We start from the raw sequence: 27,000 nt of genomic DNA on the forward strand, positions 1-27,000 counted from the left end.
GAGTAGGCGCGCCCAAAAAAAAAAGAGGAAAGTAAAGGGAAGAGAACAATACTCCAATTTAAGCAAAAACTTTATTCACAACGACGCTGAAAAAATACACAAAAGAAAAAAAAAATAGACATCAAAACAAAGACAACCTACATAGAGGGACTCACAACCTAACCAGCCATTAATTCCCAACAACGAGCAATATCCGCATCCAAAGCTTCCACCATCAAACGCCCATCATCACATTGGGAAGTAGCCAAACGAAGATCCTGATCAGATTCATGAACTAAATGATAGATGTCTTGAATAACCTCACCCTCAGCTTCAGCTTCACGAGCAAGCAAGAGAGCATCCTCATGGTCATCATACTCTTTACGCGTTTTATCTCTATGAATTAGCCTAAGCGTCCATAACAAACGCACTTCTTCCTTAAGAACCAACAAACGCGCCAACTCATCCTCAAGGTAAGGGTGAGGAACGAGCGTAGACGTAGCCGCAAAGGTCAAGCTGTCTGATTGGAAATCCAAAGATGGCAATCAGAAACGGCACGATCTATGGTATCCATCATCATCAAGGAATCTGCAAACAACTGATTAGCCGCATCACGAGCAGTAACAGCCTCGTCCAACGTGCGCTGGATCTCTAATGAAACCCGACCTGATGATTCAGTTTGCTGAGTAGTTTGGTATGCCTCGTACCGTGATCTAAAGCTCGCACGCTTGGCATCCCTATCCTCTTTCCTCTGCTTACGAAGTTCCTCAATTTCAGCCTTCACGAGCAGAAGTTGCTTCACTTCACAGTGTTTGAACATCGCCGAAACCAACATAGGAACAGGCGCCAGAGATAACACATATAGATGAAGGCGATATATCGACCAAGAAAGGGAAAAGGAAGTTAAATAGAGAAACCAGTTATCATACTAAGAATGAGAATTGTATATAAAGGGAAAGGGTGTAATTCACGATGCAACCACCATCCAAATCTCCTTTACACGGTGTGACACGCATCAACTCACATTAACAATGAAGTACGGGAGACGGTGCTCCCCAGGAAACTCTGGGGTACCTCTTAGAGGGAAAGCAAACTTGAAATGAGTCCTGGGGACTCAGAGACCAAAGACCAGAAAGGAAATATCCACAAGACAAAAATGGGTAGGGAAAGTAGCAACATGGAAGAGAATCATAGCAACAAGCAATAAACAATACTAACATCAAAATAAAATCCACAAAGGACAGAGTCCCAAAACAAGTACACAAGAGAAAAAATCAGCAAGATAAGCCACCCCAAAATGACACGCAACATTAGCCGACTATCATCTCGCGACAACGCGCAATGTCCATATCCACGGCTTCTGCAATCAGACGCCCCTCATCACACTGAATGGCGGCTTGAGACAATTCCCAGTTAGCCTCGCTTATCAACCTACGAATATCTCGCATGGCTTTACCCTTACCCCTTGCATTACGAGCGAGGGCAAGAGTGCCTTCATGTTCGTCACACTCCCTGCGTGTATTGTCTAAGCGAGTCATCCTAAGAGCCCACAACACCTCCACCTATGCTCTTAACTCTAGTAAGCGCGCAAGTTCATCTCTGGGATAGAGCAAGTTTACAAGCGCTGAGACGGCCGCTAGGGATAGAGTGTACCTAGGAAGCCGCGGAGTCACTTGATTAGGGGCACACGAATGACAATCAACAACGGCATGATATATAGTTGTTGTTATTTGTGAGGACTCCATGAGAAGAGAATTAACAGCATACCGAGCTGTGACGGCGTCATCTAAAGCGTGTTTAATGACAGATGTCATATGTCCGGCCCTATGAGCCGCCTGATGAACTTCATGACGATCCGCGAGCCGGGCATGCATGGAGTCCCAGTTTGCTAGTCTGTGTTCGCGAAACGCCTCAACTTCAGCCTTCACTAACAACAAGAGTTCCAGTTCCGCCTCCTTGAACATTGAGACCAGTGTAGGGACAGGCGCTAAGGTCAAAACGTACTCATGAAGGGGATGAGCCATCTAAGTGAAGTATCCGATGGGAAGAGGCAAAAATGGAAAACAAGGTGCTTGAAACGGATGATCAGATAAAAGGAATGATACCTTTATATAGAGGAAGTGTCATCATAAATGACATGGTAACTATCTCACTGCTTACAATGCATGGTGATCGAGAATGCAGAACGATTTGACTATCAGGTCATTTGATAATTGACCCAATAGTCAGGGGAATAATATTGATACATGAAAAATATTACCCCTTATCCGGACTAGTGTGCCCCTAAACGGGAGGCAAGCCCGATATGAGATATGGGGACTTGGGGACTAAAGCCCAAGTCCACTAAGAAGGTATCTATTAGATGGAAGGGACTAGGAAGGAATTAATAGGAAAGAAGGAGGTTTTATTAGAGAAGGAATGACATTAGAAGTAATTAAAGAAGTTTAGGACACATGGAATGATGTCATAAAAGGAAAGGGCTTTTGGAAAGTCTATATAAAGAAGGACAAGGTACAATGGAAAGACAACTCTCTCTCTTACTATTCTTAGTATAGTGAGGTTATTCGGTGTAGCTGGGACGGGTAGAACCTAAATCTGAAATCACCCCTCAACAGTAAACATTAATTGTTAAGGAGCATCTTTTAAAGAGAATTGACGTTATGTTAGAAGATTTGGACGAGTGTTTTCTAAAGAAAATTAATGTTCTGCGAGAATATTTACAAAAGGAATTCTTAAAGAGAATTGGTGTTTTACTAGGAGTTTGATAGGTGCACGAACACAACTGAAGAAGAAATTACATCTAGTCCGAAATATGGTAGTAACTAGTTGGTGTAACAGTTTAAATCAGTGTGCGTTCAACCTGGACTAGGTTTCGGGGTTATTCTACAATATTGTAATTTTTCCCATTAACAAAAATTCTGGTGTCTGTGTTATTTATTTTCTGCATTATATTATTCTATCTTTATAATTGAAATATCACAGGTTGTACGTTGTCAAACCTAGATAGTGTTAATTCAACTATAAAAAAACCTACAATACTCGTTCTTGTTGTCTTGAAATAAATTACAAGATTTGTTATTGTTAGAATCCAGTTCGTGTACAGTTCGAATAGATACTAGCTTTACCTTGTTAAAATTGTCTTGTATGCATGTTCGTAACTGAACGTATATATTGTACAAGAACTTTCCATATAGGTTCCCGATTGAAACACATTGGTGATGTGTTAGTTACCTTCTCCTTTTCACTTATAGATTCTTCTTTTGAATATATATTCTCATTCGATCCGAAAAGAAAATATGAGACTAAGGTTCCGGACACACCACCTAATAAACATGCTAGAAAAAGGTGGTTTCAAAATATAAACCACAGTAAAAAAAAGTGATGTTCTTCCAGTATATTCCACGAGATAAAGTGTAAAAGTGCTTTATTTGGTTGGAGAGGAGATGATTTAGCGTAACACACTATGGAAAATACGGTAAAATAAAAAAGAAACTTTCTTGTGCCTAGATTTTTCTGTCGCCCTTTATATTATATATATATATATATATCATATGAACGTCTAAGGTTCCATCTGGGTTTTATAAATACTAAACGGTAAAAAGAGTGCCAACCATACCCAAACAACAATTTCTTCGTCATACAGAAAAGAGTACGGATTTGAATTAGCGATCGGTTGAGACTGAGTAGACTACTCCCATTGTCGGCTCTGATTTTCCCAACTAATTCATTTTAATGATAAGAGTCTTCCAGAGATGGTCATTCTCAAAGCATCCAAATTGATTGTGTTTTATTATTGTTAGAGCATAGCTCGGTTGAACCCACCAAGCGTTGGTATGTCAAGTTTGGTTGTCATATTTTAGTGAATCAAAACTCATTTAAAGAGTCGCTTGATTATTTACTAGAGTCAACTTCGTATAGGTTAGCTAGAAAGTTACTAGGATATGAGACTTACAAGTATTACGTGAAGACTTGAAGAATGTGAAGAAGTAAGAGCTACAACGACGACATCATCCTTCCTCTTGAGGTTAGTAATATTTGACTTGAGTTGTTTCATTCCTAACGTATCTTTCAAGTTGTGCATATTGAAAACATAACTGCGAAACTATGAATGATTATACCCTAGTTAGACATAGTATTAAGGAATTATAATACGAGTTATAACGTCTATCTTTTGAACTTCGTATATAAGACATCGACATAATCGTATGAGTGCTATTTTCATTATGTATGGGTATGGGTGAATATTTCTTCCTAGGAAACAAAGTTTTACATTCGTTTAAAGGAAGTACAATTCATAAAATTTGTTTTGTGAATCGAAAGGGAAATCACTAGGCTTATTGGTATTGTTATTCATTGCAAATCTTTGGATTACCAATATGTGTGTTTAGTATAACCACCCATAACTTGTTTATGTATCTTGGTAAAACTATTCATAATGCCTGACTTTTGTATTGGTATGACTCTTATTAGTGAAAACGATCTTAAGTAATCACCTGAGATGGTATGATCGATATTTTGTAATTGGTATGACCAACTCTAGATATTGGGTAACTGATCCTAGTAAGAGGTGCAACCGATCACAAGTATGTGGAATCTATCCTTGTAAGAGGTACAACAAGTCTTAGTAATTGGTAACTGATCTTATGAATTGTGCAACTGATCACAAGTAAATACCATAATAATGTGGTAACCGATCCTAGTACCTAGTCAACCAATTTTTGGAAAGCTAGTGTGACCGATCCTAGTAACCACATGGAGGTAGAATCGAAGCTTTGTGTTTTGGTAGAACCGTGAAACCCATTAATGGTGATTTGATAGGATAATCAATCACATAGTTCTTGGAAGTCAGATGAAACAATTGTAAACTCGTTTGGAAGTGTGGCAAATCGGTTCCAAGATTGTAAATATGAAAAAGGATTTACAAAGTAAATATGTTGACATACTTTGAACACGTGCAATAATTCTTATCTTTTATTGTTCAAAGATATTCCTTAATAACTAAAGGAGAATCCCGCGTCAAAATAAATTGAGAATCTTTTAATGAAGGTTTTTAGTTTTATATGCTTTTAATTTCCAGCAATTAAATGCATATCTTAGAAAATAAAAATTGGTAATGTGCATTTACTAATTGAAGATTTTCTACTGAGATTTCGGTCAACATTTGGACAGTGCATTTCCAGGAATTATGAAAACCGTTTTTGGCTTTATTGCATATCTGTGAGAATATTCGGTTTTGGAAATTCCTTGGTGTCCAAACTTCCTTGGTCTATAAATATTGAAGTTTGCATTTTGAGCAAACTAATCCTCAGAGCCAGCAAAACTACCTAATTGTGTTGTTACTGGTGGAGCCGTCTATTCGGGGAGAAAAGTACCCTAATTAGGCGAAATCTCTTACGACCGCTCGTTTTAAAGACTTCTTTGGGATTGGGAAGCTCTACGAGTATCGTTGGTGGGAAACTAGATAATTGCAGTTTATTATTAGTTTTCGATTGATTTGATTGACTAACAGTTGTTGAACTTTGATTGCACCTAGTTTGTTTATGCTTGAGAATCTTCTCTTATGATATAAGATTCACTCAAACTAGATCGAAGTATCGACGGGGATCTTTAGAACTGTTTGTATATCTAAAGACGTCTTGTGATAATCCATCGTTAACAGACTCCGTTATGTGTGTGATTGATCACAAGAGATTCAAGTTGTTTGTGTGCAGGTGTTTATTGAAGATGTAAGAAGATTTGAAGACAAAGAAGATTTCTTATTTGAGTTCATAATATTTGGTGTGCGCAAAACTTGATTGGCTGGGGATCCAACTATAATCGGTTTATCTTTGTGATAACATTGATTGATTAGTTGAGTAGATCGGCATCAATACATTTCTTTGTGATTAATAGTATTGATTGCATAGTTTAAACAATTACTTTGATAATTGTTAAATAGATTGATCTAAGAACCTGAAAAAGGAGTTTATTGGGATAAACGGAAGAGCCTTTTGTCAAACTCATATCACATTGTTTGAAAAGAGTTGTTACCAAACAGATTTGTTGTTCCTTTACTGTTTGGAATACGAACCAAAGGAATTGTTCCAAGTGTGTGACTTATTGCAAGTTGGAGGCGCAGGGATACTGAGGGAACTAGGTGAACTATAGGTTTAGTTGCTTGGTCTCAACTATACGAAGTTGGTTTAGATTTTGTATAGCGGCTTAATTTTGAGAGTATCAATTCTAGACAAGGTCCCGGGGTTTTTCTGCATTTGCGGTTTCCTCGTTAACAAAATCTTGTTGTGTCTTTTACTTTTCTATTTCCGCAATTATAATTGATTTACTATAATTAAAAGTAAAATACACAAACGTTAATTCCTAATTACTTGATATCAATCTTATAGTGTTTGGTTAAGTCCGAACTTATTATCAAGTAATCATACTTCGTTGTTGTATTGTCTCGATCTTGTATCCATAGTCAATCACACAAGTTATCTTGTTGTCGTATTGTCTCGATCTCGTATCCATAAACGATCACACGAAGTGCGAACCGATTCGTTGTATTGTCTCGACTCAGTCCATAGAAAATCACTTTCGGAGAAAGGACTTATAGATGGAAAAGTTTTAGATTGAGGTATATTTGGGTACCCTCGTCTTTTCACTTATAGCATCTCCAACATCGAGTGTAAAAAATCCTATGCAAAAATCATATTAAAACCTATATGTAGGAGCGCTTACACATGTAGCAAATATAGAACCCCATAACTATCAAATTATCTCCAACGATAATTTAACTAATTCAACCCTTAAAATATCTTATGTGATAAGGTCTTAACCCTTCAATTTTATAAATAATTATCAAAAAGAAAAAATAATGAAAGATATAACATAAAAGTCATTCCGGATGTCTTATTTAGACTTTTTTTAAAACCTTTGCATTTAGTATAACACCCCTACTACTTTATAAGGTTTGAAATCATGTGTCACTAAAAAATAGTTACCACGAGTCAATTGTTTTCGCATATTCTTGGGGTGATGTGATCTTTTGTAGTGGCTTGCCATGAAACGCTTGCATATGAGATCTTGAAGGTGATTCTCATTTGATGCTGGAAACCAATATTTTGATAGTGAAGCCAGGGCTCGAGTATCTGAGTGTGTGTTACACTTGGCTCCAACATGAGAGGTCGGAACTGTCGCCAACAATAACTTGCTATGTACAACCGTACAAGTATCATCTGGCGACTTCCGTTATATTTGTGGCTAGATTTTATTTGAACTTGGGGACAAAAGGAATTATACAAAAAAAAAATCTTTTTGAAAGAAGGAATTATACGGTATCAGACGCATGAAAAAAAAATCAGCAACTTCTACCAAAACACGAACTGGAATATAAACTAACTCATCTAACAAGGGCCAGGCAAAAGATACATACAACACAAAAACTAAAACGAATATGAACTGCAGGCGATTGTCTGTTGTTTAAAAGCTAGTCTAGTCAGCTGCAAAAATCTTATGAACATAATTGAACAGTTTAGCTCAGCTTTTGGGCAATTGATAAACTTTAGTAAATCAAGACTTTTCTTCAGTAATCGAGTTCATTCGGAACACCAAAGGATAATGATAAAGCTGCTTAAAATACGAAAAATAAACATCAAGGATTCTTACCTAGGAGCACCCATATTCATAGACATGTCAAAATTAATAACTTTCGACAACATTGTATAAAAAATGGAAATCAGAAAGATGGCATGGGACAACGGTAACTCAGCCTAGCAGACTAGTCTTAATCAAATGTGTTCTCTCAAGCCATCGTATCTACCACAATGCTTTAGGTTCGGTTATTAACCTCCAATCTAGTTTAGCAATCATGACTTTATTCATTTTATGTGTCTCTGTAAAACCTAGGTCTCACCGACTGATCATTTTATAAAGAAAATCCCATCCTTTCGAATAAAAATCTTTGTTGTTTTCCTTCCCCCACTAGTAGTACGGTTTATGACGGAAATATGATCAGTGTCTGGTATGATAATTGGATTCCAGACATTATAGGTAATCTTGTAACATATTTTGGAAACAGACACAACTCTATAACACTTGTTTCTGAGCTTATAAACTCGGAAACAAAGAAGTGGAGCTCGGAGAAAGTTCTAAATAACTTTCCCCAAAACATTTCACATATGATTCGAGGAATCAGAATTTTTACTAATAATGATGGCATGCTACATGCAGATAGGTTGAGATGGATGTTAACTATAGATGTAGATGGGGAATTCACTGTGAAACCAATGTATGAGAAATCGTTTAATCCAAATGAAATCATAAACCATGCTATAGATAACAACTCCTCACATGTTGTTAAACTCTAGAAGTCTTTCTGGAACTTGAAAGTTTCTCAAAGAATCAAAAAAATTGCATCGAAATGTTTGCATGATGCATTATCAGTTAGGAAGAAACTAGGACAATACATGAATGACGTAGAATTGAAGTGTATTTTCCGCAATAACCCCTGTGAATCCATTGAACATATGTTCTTTGAATGCACTTATGCAAAATTTGTCTGGATGCTTCCTCCCACTGCTGGTATGAACTTCAATCTCCTCTCTGATTGTCCCTTTCTAGGTATATTTTGATTGGATTGCGGGCTCATGTAATAATTTAGTTATTGAGGTAATGGCGACGAAGTGTTGGTTTATTTGGAAGGTAAGATGTTTGAGGATCTTCCAAGATAAATTTAACACTAGTCTACAGACCTCTTTGGCTATTCAGCTACATCTAAACTACTGGTCTTTACCTACAAATACTCTGCAACACATAGACATTGATGGCACTTGTAGGATTAACACTGCAAAAGACACTGATAGACATTCAAAAGATAATCAGAAATGGGAAGCACCTCAAAAGGATCAGTCCAAACTAAATTTTGACGCTTCATGGTTAGACACTACTGTAAATGTAGACTACAAACTAATTCTTCATAATGATTCAGGTACAGCTGTCTCAGCTAGATCTGGGACAATCCTAGGAGCCGATGCTGAAGAGGCAGAAACTTTAGCTCTCTTGGAAGCAGCAAAGTGGGCAAAAGACATGAATTTTCGAGACTTCTGGATTCAAGGGTGATTGTAGAGAATTATCAGTTTTGCCACAGGAAGTGGTAACACAGTCCAATGGAGGAATCATGCAATTATCAATAAAGCCATAAGAATTCTAAAAACATGTTCTAATTTTTTGGTTTTCTTATTTAAGCATAGTTTTAGTAATTGTTAGAATACGTCTGTCATAGTCTCATCAGGTGATAAGTCACTTTGATCACTTAGGTCCTCCTCCGTAGCAACGAGCATGAATAGTTGTTGAGACTTACATATGTGTCCAGCTCTGTAGAATTCATCACAGTTATAACAGAGACCTTTATCTCTGCGAGCTTTCAGTTTCTTGATAGGTGGAAATGGTGGGTCTGTTTTGGTAGGTGTAGTAGGATGAGTAATGATAGGGGTTGTAGAAGAAGTAGAAGAAGTAGAAGAAGAAAAGAATGGTTTGACTATAGAAGAATTGGAAGGAGGAGAAATAGGTGATGGGTAGAAGGGTCGTGAAGTAGGTTTAACTGGTTTTGCATAAGTAAACAATGACTTAAACATTTGAACCGCAGTTAGTATTTCATCTTTCATTTGAACCTGGCTCTGATACCAGTACTAATCTAGTACAAGTTGTGGATGAATTAATGGTAGCAAGCTACCTTCTCTCTGAGAACAGAGCTTAATCATCTCCCAAAGGAAAATAGGTTTTTCATTCATTTATCCAATCCTTGCACAATCATTGGTCTTAAATACCCACTCCTGAATAACTAAATCCTACAGCTATTATTACATGAATAACTAAATCCTACAGCTATTATTACATCAATGATCAGATACTAAACTTGAGGATTAATGCCCAATACGTTCTGCTGGTAAATGACATTGGGTTCCCATATTTCAGGACATGCAACTGAAATAAGGACAACCAACAGAGATTTACCTTTGTCTGTGTAGTTCTCCTTTCTGTTCTTTTTATAAGATGTTTAACTTTCAAAAAATAAAATATGAACTGCAGGATCACGTTCTGAAAATAAGCTTCAAAAATGGGGAATATATAAATATTTACTGTGGATAACATCTGGGGATACAAAATATTAAGATCTTAACTTCAAAACTGCAGCCAAAAAACTATCCCTCTTTCTCTAAGTAACTCTTAACAAATCATCAGCCACAATACATGAGTACCCCTTGTTTGCTCCCTTTCCTAACTGATTAGTGTATTCTTTTTTATTTTCCTATTATTATCACATTTTTTCCTCTTTTTCATTTACAGGTTACTTCACAGCATCTATACCATTCCTTACAACATCTTCCTTTCATCAGTTAACCTTAGTATATCTACAGATTGAACCCGAAACCAACTTCAACCACCCAAGAAAATCATGCACCCTGTACAAAAAACCATCCCACCTTTTTAGCCTTTAATAAGAATGCTTGTAAGTGCCGGTTGAGAACATTGAAACAGTCAGTGGGGAGTTCGTGGTAGAGCAAAACTTGTCCCATTATTGGGACCTCATCTTTCTTTAGACCTGTTCAAAAGAAAAATTATATCAGCCCCTAACCAACCTACTATGAAATACAGAAATTGCACAACTATAACACGATAGACGATTTAATTCACACAATTCCAATATGTAAGTAATCATACAAACACCGTAAGAACCCGATGCTCAAACCTACGCAGCGATCACTAAGAATTGATAGCAATCAGAAAATACCATTTTTACATAGGTATTCTCAGGTACGAAGAGTTCAAATATCACGAAGAACATGGGTTATATAAAAAATCCTATTGCACATCAAGGACAGGATGCTTGAAATAAGATACATCTATTAAGAAAATGCATTAGCTCATACCTGTACAAACGCCCAACCTGGTTTATCGAGTTGCGCGCAAACATGCAAGGTCCCCGCCCACTACCAAACAATTAGAAACTACCATCTTTACAACCACTCCCTCAGAACAAGATCGAATGTGCACGGTGTCTGATTTATAAAGCTTCCAGGGTTATGGCTGCTTTAGTGAAAACTGACAAGACAAATGGAGCTTCCTCCCCAGGGTGGATAGTGGTAGGCACAATTGTGTACCCTTTTGGTTCAGGTTCCAAAACAATCTCAAATGATATTTCTCGAGAGTTGACATAGTCTGTCCCTCCAACTGATTCATGCAAGTAAATATTGTAAGCAGCACGACGACCACGAGTTTTTAGTATCCTCATCCCGATGTAGAACATCATTGAATCAGCACTAGACTGGTAATTTCTAAAACCAGCCGTCTTTCTGGAGAAACCCACGCCCTAATATTGAAGTTTGCCAGAAGATAATCAGAATTAAGTTAGCAGCAATAAGCTGAAAATTAAGTAATGGTAGAAAGAAGGAAATATCAAAAAAGACATACCTGAGTTAAAGTAATGAAAACATGGATAGGACAAGAAGCACTTGAGCCGGTAGCTCTAAGTCGAAACTGTGGATTTTGATGCCAAGTGTCATAGTCTTGACAACCACCGGCACTGTACCCCCGCCACTGGCCATGGGCAGAATATCGCATGTCCGGGGGATAGATGCGGCATATATAGATCGACCGGAAATGAATTTGAAAATCTTGCCAGGACATCCAGAATATCCCTTCCTTGGACTATTCAAAAAGAAACTATTAATCAGTGTACCAGATTTAAGTCTTAACAACAGAAACGAGGTTGGTGAATTACTAGGAAATGTAACTGTAACAAATTTAACACGCAAACAAATTAACTAATATGTAATCTCTATTAAGTAATCCAAACAATTGAGTTTCAAATTTGGTGCGAATGGAAAGCCAAAATAAATAAATTAATATACCTAGAAATAAACTAAAAACGAAACAAAACCCTAGAAGGCTAGAACATATTATACAATACATGGTATCCAACTATAACGACACTTTTTTAACAAGAAAAATTTCCAGAAAAATAGATAAAAATAATAGAAATGCGAATGGATTCCATGAAAAACAAGTCATCCATGCAGATAAACTACCTGAGGTACATGCTTTAGCTTATGCTTCATACGATCAGTCCATTCAGGTGATGAGTCAGACCAAGGCCCATTCCACTCGACCTCATTTGCCCATGGATTTCGCACCTGGACAAGCTTGTGGCCATCTACATCTCTTACCTTAAGTCGCAATGTAAGGTGATAATATCAGCAACATCTTTCACAAGAATTGCATATCTAGCGAATATCACAGAAATACAGGCATTAGAAAGTGTTTCAAAATACCTGCAGTACTGCGTAAGCATGGCCTTGGACAATGCCACTTGAGGATACATGCACATCTGAACCTGAAGGACTCCCAGCACCAAGTAAAAAGCCCTCCTGCTTGAAACGCAGTAACTGCGACCATAGTCTTCCACTGGCAAGATCAATTTGGGCTTCAGCAGTTCTCATGTCAATCTCCTCACCAGCCCCTCCAGTGAGGTCTACAAGAGCATCCTGGACAAGCCCACCTTCTAAAGCCTCATATGATCCATGCAGCTTGGCATATGCCTTCTCCAAAAGTGAAACCCATAATTCATTCTTTTTTCTACTGGTAGCAAATGCTGGTTTTCCAGGTTCCTCGCACGGAATCCAATCATCAACAACAACTGGGACCCACTCACCCTACAGGACATTCAAATAATAGGTTAATAAGCAGCACATAACAACACACTCCTTCTTGTCCTCACTCAAGTTAACTTCGACTGTTAATCTTATTATATGAATTTGTGTAGCCTTTTGATGTCTTAATGTACCAGAAGACATTGCAAATATACATATGAATAAGAATTAGTTGCAAAATATTTCTTTGCCTAAAACCCATCCAACTAAGAAATTTATGATGTATCCTCAAAAAAAAAAAGACTAGGTGTGACAAGTACCTACAGGCCAAAGAAAAAACAAAAAAAACTTCTCTTTCTGCAGAAAATCTTGTAGAGAGGGAACATAGTTGGCCCCACTAGACCCAGTGAAAACACATCCAACAATTAGCTCAACATTAAGACTTAGCAACAACGTTTGGAAGAAAGCAAGGCCCTTAATGAAAACACTAAATGACCATTGTGTTCACCCTTCACCAAGGAATAATAATATTTTTCCATGTTTTCGTACTACTTCAGAGAATTGGACAGATCAAGAACTCTTAATTTAGGAAGACTGAAAGCTTGCTTAAGCTAATTTACTAGGGTTTTTACAAACACATAGAGACATAACATTTTCACCTGAACAATCCGAAAAACCAAAAAAAAAAAAAAGGTTAAGACACCCTGTTAGTGACATCAGAACCAAAACTGTGACAAAATCAAACTGTCGGCTGTTGTATGTAAATCAATAAAAGATCACCTGAATACAGAAGCGAACAGTGTAAATCCCTTCCTCATTATACTCTGGTGTGATGATCACCTCCGATACGCGTGCAACCTCTGTAAGAACAGCAACAGCACTCAAAAACCAGCAGTCACCCAATCGACCCTGCACCAAAGAACAGTTGAGCTTCTTGAACAAATCAATTGACTCATTTCATTATGATCATAGTTGTATCTTATGATTCAAAATTAGAGTTTGTAGGAAACTAATAGTACGGCAATACTTCAGGCTGACTTTGCAAAAAGGAGATGCCATAAGTCTTTACCTGAATAACATCAGAAGAATTAGCAACACCAGAATATAAGCAAGGTTGAGAATCCACAGATATCTCTTTCACAATTTCAGCTGGTCTTTTCCACTCAGAAACAATCTAGGAAAAAGCAGCAGAAGGTTAAGGAACAGAGACATCAGCAGAAGGTTAAGAAAAAAACAGCAGAAGGTTAAGAAATTTAACTAGTCGTGGAACATACTTGCAGTTTTGAAGGAGGCTGCTCGGGGTCAACAAATAGAGACTGGTCATTTGGAGGAAATTCTTGATCGGTGAAATGCACATCTCCTCTAGCAGTGAGAGCTTCTTTAACTGCCATTTCCACTGACAACATCCGCTGATTAATTTCCTCGTGCGATTCCATCCTAGATTTTCGCATTCTTCTTGTAAAAGAGTCTATATCAATCGCTACTGCTTCACGTCCAGATCTTCTTTTCCTCCCACTTGAATACTGTCCATCCCAGTCTACATCTTCTCTATCATATAGATCGACATCTGCAGGGTCACTGTCCCACTCAGCCACCTGATCAACAGCCAAAAAGTAATGAAATTTTATCAGCAAAAAAATTGAGAAAGATAAAACCAGAACATTGCAACATACAAATATGAGGAACTTCCAGATGCATACTCTAGAAGGTGAATCACACCACTGCCAGCCATCCTCGGGGAGATCAGACACACTGTATTCGCCTGAGCTAGTAGCAGAATGTACAGCAGCAACCTCATCTTCTGTCAAACACCTCCCCCATAGAAACACATCCATTATATGCATCTTGGGGTCAGCTCCTTCACTATCTGATCTCCCAAACGAATCGAAATCTATAGGCGGCCTGGTGCCAATCCAGACTTCAGTACCTTGTTCCCAAATAGCATCACCCATACGCAGTGGTAATCCATTTTGATATCCATCAAATCCACCATCTAAATAGCAAGTAGCTTCGCCTAGTTCAGCATCAATAGTCATAGTCACTATATGCCACCTGCATACCAATAGAAAAAAACTGAGTAAATACAAAATCATTCCAAGACTAGAACATTGTGAAAATATAAAACCTTCAATAGCAGCTTACAACACTATCCATATAAATAGAAGAAAGGAATCACCTTCCATCAGCAATACTCGTTGCACCAACACTCCACTCTTTTGCCACGGTGGATTGTCTATCACCTATAGTGACTAATCTCAAGCCTACTTGCCCAGCTTCAATACCTTGTTCAGAACCAACAACCAGGACTTCCCAGCAAACCTTCTTTTGAAACTCTGTTCCCATGAGACATACTGGTCCAGATTCGGGCTGGATCATAACAGCAATAGAGAAGCTAACTTTATGGCTCTCAGAAATGCTTGGATCAATCTGCCCACAATGTCTGCCCCCTGCTGTAGGCTCATCATCGAGAATGCAAACGGCACCAGGGATTCCCGTCTGCCAGGACATCAGTAAGAAAATTTTAGAACAGATATTATACATGAATTCTTTAAGTAAGAACCTGAAAGTAAGGTTGGTGGAGAGTAAAAATTGAGTGCCGAAAACTAATAAATGGTAGACAGCAAAGGTGATAAACACGCATGCAATATCAGGCCTCAGATAGACTGTCTGCTGATAAGTTAAGATGCAATATTTATCGGCATGGGACAAGATACAAGGGTTTTGACTGTGGTTCGCTGTAAATTAAACAGAATTTAGAAGGTGTGATATTAACCATGGCGCTTGAAGATAGTAATACATAATAACTAATTGGACTTGCATCGAAGAGCAACAACGAACTTCCAGTAACAAAATATAAACTTGTAGAATAAATGAAACGGGAGCATGCCTTTTGTGCCCGACGGCCTAATTGGGCAGTACGGATTCGACGAGCAATACTTGACACTCTCTCCCTAGCAAATGAGTCGTCCAAAACAGAATCACCCCCTACAGCGCGAACAGCAGCTGCCATAGCAGCAGCATCCCTGTTCCCAACATTTGGAATGGAAGATATAAGAGAAGCCTCTAGCTCCTTCCACTTACGTTCTTCCTTCTCCAAAAGTGCTTTTCTTCTTTCTTTTCCTTTCCCTTCCTCTTCACGTCTCTGCATCAAGATTTCCTCTTCCATCTCCTTCTCTCTTATGTAACTGCAATATTAGTTAGTATGTGAGCAATACAGAGAAGGTTAAACTTATTATACCCGTATATTAGTTAGTATCTGCAGCTGTGACTAATATTCAATGTAACAATCTAACGGCCAGTAAGAAAAGATACACGAAATAGCCTATGATGCATAGGCCATTTCCTGTATCATTTCTTACCTTGTGCAATACAGACAACTCTACTATAACAAGATAGAGAGAGAGTCTACCTCTCCTGGATAAGTTCGAATTGCCTGCGATCTTCAGGCATCCATTTCTTTATTTTCTTGGCACTTAGATCTGAGAACCCGATGCTATCCAGAAATAATCTAAGACGAACTTCATCCTGCCAAGACACAAAAAATAACATATGAATTTAAAAGAGTTCATCCTGAAACTAAATTCGTGTAGAGTGTTTCCAGGAAACAAACTGATCTTATACTGTGAGTTTAAGACTTAATTACACAATTGAAATTTAGTATTCTAGTTCACCTGCACTCGCTCTGCCTTTGCAGTCAAACCAAGCAAAAGAAGCAAATAACCACCAAACTTATCCCACATATATACCCATTCGGTATCAATTGCCTCCTCCAAAGCAAGAATTCTTGCATGAGCACACATCTCTCTTCTGTTACCCACATCTGTAGGTGAGTCACGCCAACATATCCTTCCAGTTTTAAATCTGCAGAAAAACAAGCCTGCAGCTAATTCTTCGTTGCGAAGACGATCCCTCAATTTCATGACATCAGCCCTAGGAAGCACAAAATGACCACCTTTGTCCCGTGAAATTGTAGGATCTCCGACTAACAGAGCAGCAGAACTAGCTGATCTCTGTGGTGCTGAGTAAGTTCCCGAAAGAGCATTTCTCGTCTGCATCCATAGACAACCAACAGTTAAATTAAAGTGACTGATAAGAGAAAGATAATACTAGTTATGGCCCCTTCAAAATATGTGATGCAACTTTATAGCAAAGCAGAAATAGACATTTAGAGAGAGATGATAATAAAATGTAGCGAAGGATTTTCGAATGTGAGTCAGAAAGAAACCGTTCAGATAAACAATTCAAAATATTTTTATCCCCGAGAATAAAGGACCATAACAAGAATCTTTCAGAAAGAATTCATAGAAAAGAAACTAATAATATCCCTAGTCCCTACCAGGAGTTCTTCTTGGGTAAACAACAACAATAACCAGATCAATTTTACAAAAGAAGATCCTGAATTTAAGTTAACATTAGGCAAGAATTACCACTAAAAAGTTGTAATCTGAAAGCGAAACAAATAAACATACCTTGGTAGCGGATCGAGAAATTGCCTGTACGATAGTTTCCTTACTTAGAAAATGTACGGCATCTTCCATCATCTATTGGTTAGTCGAAGATAGATCATCCAATTAGATATTCATACATAAGATAAACAGGGTTACAGGAAGGTAACATCAGGTTTACTCAAGAATTCCTTGACTCATATACAGCTGTGCACTAACCTTAAGTGTCAAGCATGGACGGGAGACAGCAAAACCAAACGCTACCACAAGTGTAATTGCTGATACAGCAGCGCCAGCAAACGGCGGATATATTTTTAAGCTAGCAACAACACCCCATCCCTCGGTTGCTATTGCAATTCCATAAAGAACGAGGAACGAAGCACTACAAGATTAAACGAAGCAGAACATGAGACCTCATATACGACCAAAAGAAATTAAAAGACAATGGCTCAGTATTTGTTTGCTGCAAAGGAAACCCAGTGAAAATGGTAAACTAAGGAAAAGCAACCAACCAATTCCACAGCATAAAACATATCCAAAAATGAATACAAGCAAAACTTTGAAGAATAGAGTCATGGAGAATGTGGTGAAGTCTAGTGTACACCTCATAGACAGAACATACCTGACATTTTTCGCACAATCAGCATGTGCATCATACACGTAAACAGGTAACACTCTTGGGGAATATACTACAATTGGAGGGGAAAGAAGAACCTGCAAAAAAATATAAACTGGTGTCACAGAAACACATTGCAGCTGACCAACCTTATTACAAAGAAAATAAGATCACTAGACAAAACAGACATGACCAATAGTTAGCAAGCTGAAGTTTTCATCTAAACAGGTAAGGAATAACTTACAGATAATCCCCTTCCAGCAAGAAGAAAGAGAAATGAGAAGTACCCAACAGATGCTCCAACAAATGGTTTACCTGACAATGAATAATGTCATTCTACAGAGTGCAAAAATGTTATACGCGAGATACAATGCTGGCTTCCCAAGCACCTCTAAGGATTAAAGAAACATTAATCTTCTAGAGGATATTCACCTTCCAACAAACCAAGAACAAATGCAGCCAACGCCAAAAGAAACGCAAAGAAGCAAACTAAGAACATTTGTGCCCTGGTCAAATAAAAATTGTTCGCCGCCCAATAGTGGATAACACCAATTGCTAGGACAATGAGAAGGAGAACTAACAGACAAGCAACCCCAATCTGTTCAGCCATGAAAAATGGATAATAAGGTAGCTGAGAAATCTGATGAAACATTTGCATTAATATAATATAATGTAATAAAACTTCTGTAGTCGAAGCTGTTAAATCTTAGATAGAACAGCTGAAATGAACCAAAAACGCACCGTCCAAGGTTTAACTATAATAGTAATGGCTGATATTGCACCAAGGGAAAGAAGAAGACCAATGCCAATAAATACATAGACACCTCGAGAAAATTTCCAGTCATCATCTTTCCTGCAAAAAAAAAAAAAAATTCAAGGGCAATGTGAGAAACTTTAATTTGTGATATATCCACCGGTAAACGTGTAATGTCAAATTATGTCATACCATTTAAGCAGGCCAGAACCAAGCGATACCGCTGCTGGGATGCACATTAAAGGAAGCAAAGCAGCAAGGAAATCACCATCAGTTGGAACCCCATACTGCCGAGAATTAACTACCTCCAAATAAGAAGTACCACAAAATGCCACAAGAACAACTGAACCAAAAAAGAGAAGGAAAAAAAAACATTTAAAGCAACCATCAGGACAACAATAACCATCAAGACCACACACTAGCTAAGAACTTTACAGAAACACTAGTTAAGAATCTTATAGAACGATAGATATAAGCTTAGATTAACTTACCAGCAAATATCACAACACATATGGCAGAGGAAAGAGAGAACCGATATGTTGCAAACCACGACAGAATTGGCAGCACTCCGGTGACTATCAAAGCAAATGCTGAAGCCATTGCCCAACCAAGGTAAACAGAAGATGCATATGGAGAGCTGATAATACTTTGATCTTCGGTCCATCCTTTGTAAGCTAAGTGTTCCAAAGGTTTGGCAGAGACTATTGCTCCAAGAGCTATGACAGATCCCGTGAACATTGATATGGAGAGTGCAAGCACAACAGCCTGATACATACACAATGAGTCAATAAAAACCTAAAGCAACTAAATGTTCGTTTAATACAGACGCAGTATGCACAGAGGTGATCAATCAGCTGCCCAGACAAGCATGCATGATGCCCAAATCTACTCAAAGTAGATAGTAAATGAAAAGGAGACATATAACTATACAACGATGTCGAACACGGAAGTATAGAGGCGTACAAGAACTCAATCAGGAGTATATTGCTACATCTGAAGTACAAACCTCTTTCCTCCCCTGAGCTCCAGGGTTGCTTCCTTGACTTGTGCATTCTGCTCGTGAAACCCAAAACTGGTAGCCATTCCGTATCCATATCGGAACGGCAATGGAAAGGCAAGCAACCATGAGAGGTACAGTCAAAGCTAATCCAAGTAGAACCGACGATTTGCTGGAAAAAAAAAGGAGGGTTGGATGAGTGAATGACAAGACTGTCACAAGGACACTCCACTTTCATGAATTTTGACATGTGCAACAAACAGACACCGCGTATAGCACTTAAGATCACCTAAATTGCTACTTGAATTAAATGTGGAGTGTGTTTGCACTTTCACGTAACTATGAACATGACATATAGTAAAGAAGTTGATGTCTTGCACGTGTATCCAGATTCCAACATACTTAGATCCAATAAAACATATCATAACCAAAAGACAGCAATGTAGTGAGACAATTAAATAGGTATGTCTTCTCGGCATAGTCTTCGCTCACCCAGTCCGAGACCGGCACGTATACCCATAACATTGTTACATAGACAAAAAAACATAAATCCTGACAGCGAGACTCAAAAAACTGCAAAGCAGAAGATGACGATTGAAATGACTAGGTCATATCATAATCATGGCCACTTTTTTTCAGCAAATATAGAAAAGAGTATCATGAGTCATCAGAATATCGATGAAAATCAATTGTACAGTATATCTTAATTTAAAAAGCAGACCTAGGAGTGGCAAAGGACAACTGCTATTATTTAAGCATGTGAATCGCGAGTGAATTCAACTATTCAAGTAGTCAGTCTTTCCTAAGCTAACTAAACGGTATAAATATAACATTTGGTTTCCCATAGAATAATTTCAAGTAGTCAGTCTTTGCTAAGCTAACTAAACGGTATAAACATAACATTTGGTTTCCCATAGAATAATATTACAAAGAAACCAATGTTCATCAAGTGTTACAAAAGTTGTAATTACAGAGAGATAAAAGGATACTCTGTAACCCAATTGTAACTCGTCAGAATCCATGGTCACAGATAATCTATGTAGTTTAAACCTAAACATGTAGGAACACAAAGCATGACTCTATGCATCCCATAATATGTACTTCATCCAACAAAATTACTATCCATGAGCATACTAAGCAAAATAACAAATGCACATGTAGGTATGATTTATCAAATTACACAAAAAACAGCCATACCTTAAGAAGGAAAGCAACAAACCGACAGAGGTGCTTGACAACCAGGCGACAAATCCATACTGAAGATTCAACACCAGAAGAGAACCAGTTAGTAGGAAGAAAAAAAAAACGGAGAGAGAGAATTCTAAACCAGATGGTAAGATGCACAAAAGCTGAGAAATAGAGACGGATAATTCTAAACAAGTTCTGTCTTGACATGTGATTGTTCCATATGCTAACCCTGGGTTCTTTTCGTTCAAAGATGTTAAGCCAGAATTAGAAATGAACTGAAGTTCTACTTGATAAACAAAATTAAGTTTTTAGTATTTCACATCATTTCACGTATAAAAATCTCTTGAATTTGTTTTGACCACTAAGTTTTAGTATTTCACACCATTTCGCAGGGTGCTCTTACTGTTTGATCTGTTCATGGGTGGTCTCTCCACCGAGCCTTCTTTTTCTAATAGAAACGAAAACAGATCCACTTTACACAGCTCTTATTAGAACTCCAGTCCAAAAGAACCACACTTCTAAGATAATAACAGTCGAAACCAATGCACAGGCCAGGAACATACCAGAAGCACTACCCAAATCTTTAAAATATCCCAAGTAAATGTGCCTAAGAAACCTTCTTACCATACCAGACATCAAGTGAAAATTGTAACTAAAACTATTAAGTTCAGTGTCATTTACACTAAAAATGTGTAACACTCACAGCACCTATTTCAACAACCTAAACATGTGGAGTATACCTTGCCGTGTTTGGATGTCATGGACATTTCTTCTGTTTGGAAGGATCGAAGGAAAGCCATAATTGAACAAACAACTGGAGACAATAAGAACACTGAAATGCCAAATTCAAACTGCAAACAAGATGTCATATGCATACATCAGCAAATCAAAAATCGCCAAACTGGTTCCAATACCCATACAACTGAACAACAATTATGCTATTGGCACAAAACTTACCTGTTGATGAGTAGCACCTATTACTTTGATTGTCTTTGGGGGGAACACCCCCACAATGATCGTTTCGATAATGAAGAAAAAACTGAAAAGGACCCACACTCTCTGTGGTGTACCTGCTAGTTGATGCAAAATAGTTCTGAAAATTTGTAGCCATTTTTCCAAACCCTTACGCCGTAATTCCTCTGACAATGAAATTTGATTGGGCATAATAACATTGTCTGAGCTGTTTGTGTCAATCACAGTAACGTCAGTGTTATCTTGATTCTCCCTATCTGCATCAAGACTACTTCTCTGCAGTAACGCCAAAATAGTTGGATCTAAGCCTTTCTCCTTCAACATCACAGCAAAATTTGGATCCAAGCCCTTATCTTGGAGTAGATTAGCCAACTCAACATCACCTTCTCTAGCTTTCCTTTTCAAGATTGCCGCAACTCTAGAATCGGTCAGTCTTTGTTGAAATATGTGAGCCAGATTCAGATCCAGTGCTTGTTGATTTGCCAAAGTTGATGTACTTGACTCACAGCCTTGACTTTCCAGACCACCGCTAGAACAAACAATAAAGGAGCTGCAGCGTTCCAGTTGCTTATCAGCTGGAGTCATTCCAACTTCAGAATCCTGGACAACAGACCGACATGAACTGCTACGTAATGCCAAACTTGGCCTTCCACTGTCTATGCTCTTATCACTATTAATCCCCTCATGAGAACCAGAAGTGCCGCCCAGAACGACATTATTCCAGTTACTACCGTCGACTGTGCACTGTGATGTACTCGTACAAGTAGCCTCGACGCCATTAGAAAGGTTACTTGCTTCAACACTACTACTATGCTTTGCACTTGAGCCACAACCTTCAGAAGAGCTAGAAGAGCTGTTTTGTCCTTTCCTTCGAAATCCCTCTCTTAAACGTATCACCGTACTCTGTAAGGCATCTCTCCTTGCAGCCAATGGACTCATAACTGATACATGACGAGAAACAGCAGCAAATAACAAGACAGAGGCTACAACTCCATAACTAATACAGTGTCCCAAATACCTGAAAGCATTAACAACTACAGTATGAAAAGAATACAACTCACAAAGCTCAGCCATATCTGTAATTAAGTACAGCATCAACACTTCAATAGAGGAGTGAGTTACAAACCAGTAATGCACCCCAAAGCAGATGAGAAAAATGCGAGCTATTCCAGCAACAAAAAGTGCTGTAACACGACTCTTTAGAAGCTCAAACCCAAACAAGCATGTCCCCAAGTTCCAATCTATAAGATAAAGCATGATACCATAAAATTATGTCTCTAAAGATAAAATACATGCACACAGGGATATGTAATACAAACGGGCATACCAAGAACAATTATAGCAGCAGAAGTAACGGCCCCCAACCAATTTGACTCTTTAGCAGTCAAACCATATAAGATGGAGTAAACAAGAAGCACGAGCAGTGATCCAAGATAAAGAAGTCCAAGACGAAAAGCCCTACAAAATTACACCATGTCAACAAAACGGAAGGTGACATAACCGTGTACATGTTGATTAGATTATAAGTACTTCCACGCATCATGTAATGTTATAGTATGACAAAGATGTTGAGATGAAGTCACTAAACTAAGTAATGAAAATACTAAAAGTAACAAAAAAGCATCAGAAACCCAAAAAAAGGGGTGAACCCAAATGCAAAAATAGAACACAATTAGACAACAAAGATGCCATGGCAAACAAAAATGATGACCAATGAAGAAGAAAGGGCATGGACTTGCCTACTGGATTGTCGTGGATATAACTCATTCGGATCAGGTGGCTCTGCTAAGCAAGCAACGGGTCCTACTTCAATACAATCAGAATAAGCAAATTTGTATGACCGACGCACATATTCATCCACATCCAAGCCGGTACCTGCGAACAGATATCTAATAGATTAGCTAACTAGAGGCAATTTGCAATGTTGCAGCAGAAAATTATTTTATGTTTTGCCCCTTGAATAAACATAAGAAACAATCAGAATAAAGTAATGTACTGTGGTTATTACCATTGAAGATCATTTGGCAAATAAAGAGCATGTTAATTGCCAAAGCAATAGCCGACACGCCAAAAAAGAACCCAGAAGGAGAATATCGCTCAGACGCACTCGAGCCTGCTGTAACATACACAGCGCAGAGTTCATACGCACAAAGGAGCGATACAGCCAAAAGAAGAAGAATCGCAACAGCCCCTGTTAAAAAGAAAAAGTCAACTGATTGAAAAAACCTAAAAGCATAATATATCCATAGAGATAGCAGAGCGCCACTATCCTTAAAATTGTGATGTCATTTTTTTCTCTTTCAACTCTTGATTCTTTAAATTGAAGAGCATAATATACACAAGGCATACAACAATCATTAAATTGCATGGAACACATAACAAATTGTCATTATATATGAAAGAAGAACACTACATACTTGAGCTTTGCCATTTTGTTCTCCACCAAAGCATGATAGCATAAAATGCCAAAAGAAGAGCAGTACCGGCCATTATTACGGCCAAGCCAATTATATCACGTCCAAGATTCGCAATCAACCAACTCCCCCAGATAATAAGCACCACCACGGGTGATAGGACAACAACCCATGCAGATAAGGACAGAAAACCGCAGATTACACCCAAAGGAAGACCTTGTATAACTTCTGGCCACTTTCTGGCAAATATCCAACTGATGATGACAAACCAAAAGAACAAACAACACAAGATGAAGGTGAAAAATCAATTATAAATATGAAGCAGGCTTAAAAAATATATTGTAATACACGTGACACGTCCTACATTCAAAAGGGAGAAAGCAGTGAATCAGTGATATGGGTTGCCCACAAAACTTAATTTAGTCAAACAGTGCTACTATGGAGACACTACCATTGAAGTGCTTGATACACTGACTAATGTGTGTGATTGGGAGAGGGATATATATGAAGCAAACTTAGTACTGTGGCATCGAAATTGCTAGGTTATCTTTCCTGAAGTACAACACCGTGTAGAGTGGGAAGTAGATACATGGTACCTTTAAAATTTTGTGTTTCAAATGGCATAGTGTTCAGAAAAACAAAAAGGCTTTTCTACAGTTATGACTTATGATCTAATTAAACACTGAAGGCAGAAGAAACTGTATCGGGAAAACAGAGAAGTCTGAATGATTAAAAATAACGGAGCCAAATGAGCAATTTAATATGCACTCAAAGAGTAGAACTGTAGAACAATGTACTTCATTTCTTGTTTTTGTTCAACCACATTCCCGAAATTGGAAATAGTTATTTACAAGGATTATTTGTGCATTACAACTACACCTCCAAACCATACTCGTACCTCAACGGTCACCCCCAGCAATCTTAACATCTTTTTCCCCCATAATTCTTTATTTTTTAACCTCAAAACCAACAAACCTATTTTTCTAATTTTCTCCGTACAACTCTGCGTCATGTGCAATCTCCACATTACATATTCCCCTTACTTAATCGTGTCTGAGAAAACCTTTTCACTACCAATTACACCAGCCATTATATATGTGGAATGCTGCTGAAGACTGCATCGCAACATGTAAAACGAACTACCACTAATATGTGTGCTATTCCATATCTAGGTTTCCTGAAGTAAGGACAACTACAAGTTTTCGCATACGAGAAGGAAGAATTTAGAGTTTCGCATGATAGGATCATGCATCCTATCATTCAAGCTATGTCTTGACACGTTATACTTCTGAACTGCAAGAAAGAAAGATGAGACAATGCAGAGGACAAAATCTTTGCATCCAAGAACTATTGTTTAAAGGAACAACCGAGGCGTAAGTCTTGATGTTCACCTTAAGGACACCCTTCAAGAAAGTCATAGCCTTGATGGCCATGAGGCCAACGGCTATAGCTACATTCAGCTAAGGACAAACATATCAGTGCACACAGACCAATTTGAATAACATCATTCCAACTTAGCCACAATCCACGAGATTTCAATTATTTTTCGGCTCTTTGTTTCACTAAAGTCTATCAAACTTCAAAACAACTCTCTAACTCATTTTGTATCCTAGACAAAAGCCAACAACTTGTTGAGTTCTTGTTATCGTCTTTGAGATGATGGTTGTTGACTTGTTGGTGCTCCGTAAGATTATGTATACATAATTAGGGATGTGTTGGTGCCTCATTCCCTCCTTTGTCATCTACGACAGATCAAGTATGCCTGTGGCTACATAAGAATGTGATCTTACCTCCTTCGCATCTTTAACTTAAAAAACCTAGTTGAGGCAAAATGCATAGCTTAAAAATTTTCGTAATATTTTTTCCTAGTTTTCCTTAAATAATTCATACTGTCTAAGAATCTCTAGGGCACATTTTATTCTCAACTATTAAATTATGAAAGAAAAAAGAGACAATTAACAAAATCTTAACGCTGATTCACACCTGGAGAAGCACATTTCTAAACAACGGGTTCTACATAAATGAATGTTATTGGGCTGTTGCTAACAATTGCATCTCTGTTGACCTTTGCATTTTCAAGCTCAAATTCTCATCCTATAAATCTTGATAGTGGAAGAAGATAATCCCAATCAAAAACAAGGTGACACGGACTAAAAGGCCCGATCTATACTTACTACTCGCTGGAAGTTGTTCCTTTTCCTATTAATATATTTATCAATGCATTAATATGGGCTGGAAAACACATATCCACAACTCAGATCATGGATTTAATTCAATGACTATATACTTCAAAATCTTAACCTCCGACTTAGAAGGGTTATTAAGACATTTGCACATAGTAGTTCAGATAGTCAGCAGTCGTATAGGTAAACTGTTTAAAGTTTAAACACTGTAGACTCCATAATTAGCATGCGTATAAATGCAGGTGTGTGAGACAATAAACTAATCAAGTGTTCATTCAACCATAGTTGTCACTCAATTTTATAATGAAGGATATGTCATATGTCATAAACAATCTAATAATACTCTATATGGTAACAGGCAACATTATAATTCGCCGCTAAGAAGTTATAACTGAGCCTCAACATTTCCTACACTATGCCATGGATCAAAAAGATATGACATTTGCAATCTAACAAAACAAGCATTTAATTAGTTACCTGTAAATCCGCCATGGGCGCCAATTCACTGCCCAGAGTATAGCAAAGGAGAGCGAACTCAGAACGGAGAAAAGCGTTCCCAATACAACGCAAGCTATCATGACATGACGCTCATCTCCTTCCATGGCTCCTTCCCCTTTATGTTTCAACTCATAACCATATAAAATAGACAGAGACACAAGGACCCAAGAAACCCGCAGAAGATTTTAACTTCAACAAAAAAAAAATCTCGAAACTTCGCCACATACAACAAAACCCTGAATCAAAATTACACAAAAAAAAAACACTGTTTAGCGCCCCCATCATACTCTTCAGTCTAACAGAAGAATTTCAGTAAAATAAACCCAAA

At 37.9% G+C, this 27,000-nt stretch overlaps 1 protein-coding gene across 1 annotated transcript in view; it reads right to left on the bottom strand.

Moving 5' to 3' along the window:
• Positions 1-10,060: 10,060 nt before the first annotated feature.
• Positions 10,061-27,000, bottom strand: part of LOC113322539 (calpain-type cysteine protease DEK1-like) — a 17,485-nt gene continuing 545 nt past the window's right edge. The window contains exons 2-32 of the mRNA XM_026570648.1: positions 26,652-26,908; positions 23,995-24,245; positions 23,586-23,768; positions 23,317-23,452; positions 22,905-23,035; positions 22,704-22,818; positions 21,563-22,595; positions 21,346-21,456; positions 20,615-20,673; positions 19,427-19,589; positions 18,912-19,185; positions 18,613-18,763; positions 18,408-18,519; positions 18,099-18,264; positions 17,911-17,981; positions 17,673-17,764; positions 17,270-17,432; positions 17,075-17,146; positions 16,277-16,654; positions 16,015-16,130; positions 15,493-15,790; positions 14,782-15,101; positions 14,306-14,657; positions 13,880-14,200; positions 13,675-13,779; positions 13,386-13,514; positions 12,288-12,668; positions 12,045-12,182; positions 11,428-11,664; positions 10,887-11,326; positions 10,061-10,558 (exon numbers count right to left, since the gene is read on the bottom strand). Of these exons, the coding sequence (XP_026426433.1) occupies positions 11,021-11,326; positions 11,428-11,664; positions 12,045-12,182; positions 12,288-12,668; positions 13,386-13,514; positions 13,675-13,779; positions 13,880-14,200; positions 14,306-14,657; positions 14,782-15,101; positions 15,493-15,790; positions 16,015-16,130; positions 16,277-16,654; positions 17,075-17,146; positions 17,270-17,432; positions 17,673-17,764; positions 17,911-17,981; positions 18,099-18,264; positions 18,408-18,519; positions 18,613-18,763; positions 18,912-19,185; positions 19,427-19,589; positions 20,615-20,673; positions 21,346-21,456; positions 21,563-22,595; positions 22,704-22,818; positions 22,905-23,035; positions 23,317-23,452; positions 23,586-23,768; positions 23,995-24,245; positions 26,652-26,776 (6,489 nt within the window). The 5' untranslated portion in view covers positions 26,777-26,908 and the 3' untranslated portion in view covers positions 10,061-10,558; positions 10,887-11,020. The remainder of the gene's footprint in view (positions 10,559-10,886; positions 11,327-11,427; positions 11,665-12,044; positions 12,183-12,287; positions 12,669-13,385; positions 13,515-13,674; positions 13,780-13,879; positions 14,201-14,305; positions 14,658-14,781; positions 15,102-15,492; positions 15,791-16,014; positions 16,131-16,276; positions 16,655-17,074; positions 17,147-17,269; positions 17,433-17,672; positions 17,765-17,910; positions 17,982-18,098; positions 18,265-18,407; positions 18,520-18,612; positions 18,764-18,911; positions 19,186-19,426; positions 19,590-20,614; positions 20,674-21,345; positions 21,457-21,562; positions 22,596-22,703; positions 22,819-22,904; positions 23,036-23,316; positions 23,453-23,585; positions 23,769-23,994; positions 24,246-26,651; positions 26,909-27,000) is intronic.

The sequence above is a fragment of the Papaver somniferum genome, chromosome 11 (genome assembly GCF_003573695.1).
Source record: "Papaver somniferum cultivar HN1 chromosome 11, ASM357369v1, whole genome shotgun sequence".
Lineage (NCBI taxonomy): Eukaryota > Viridiplantae > Streptophyta > Magnoliopsida > Ranunculales > Papaveraceae > Papaver > Papaver somniferum.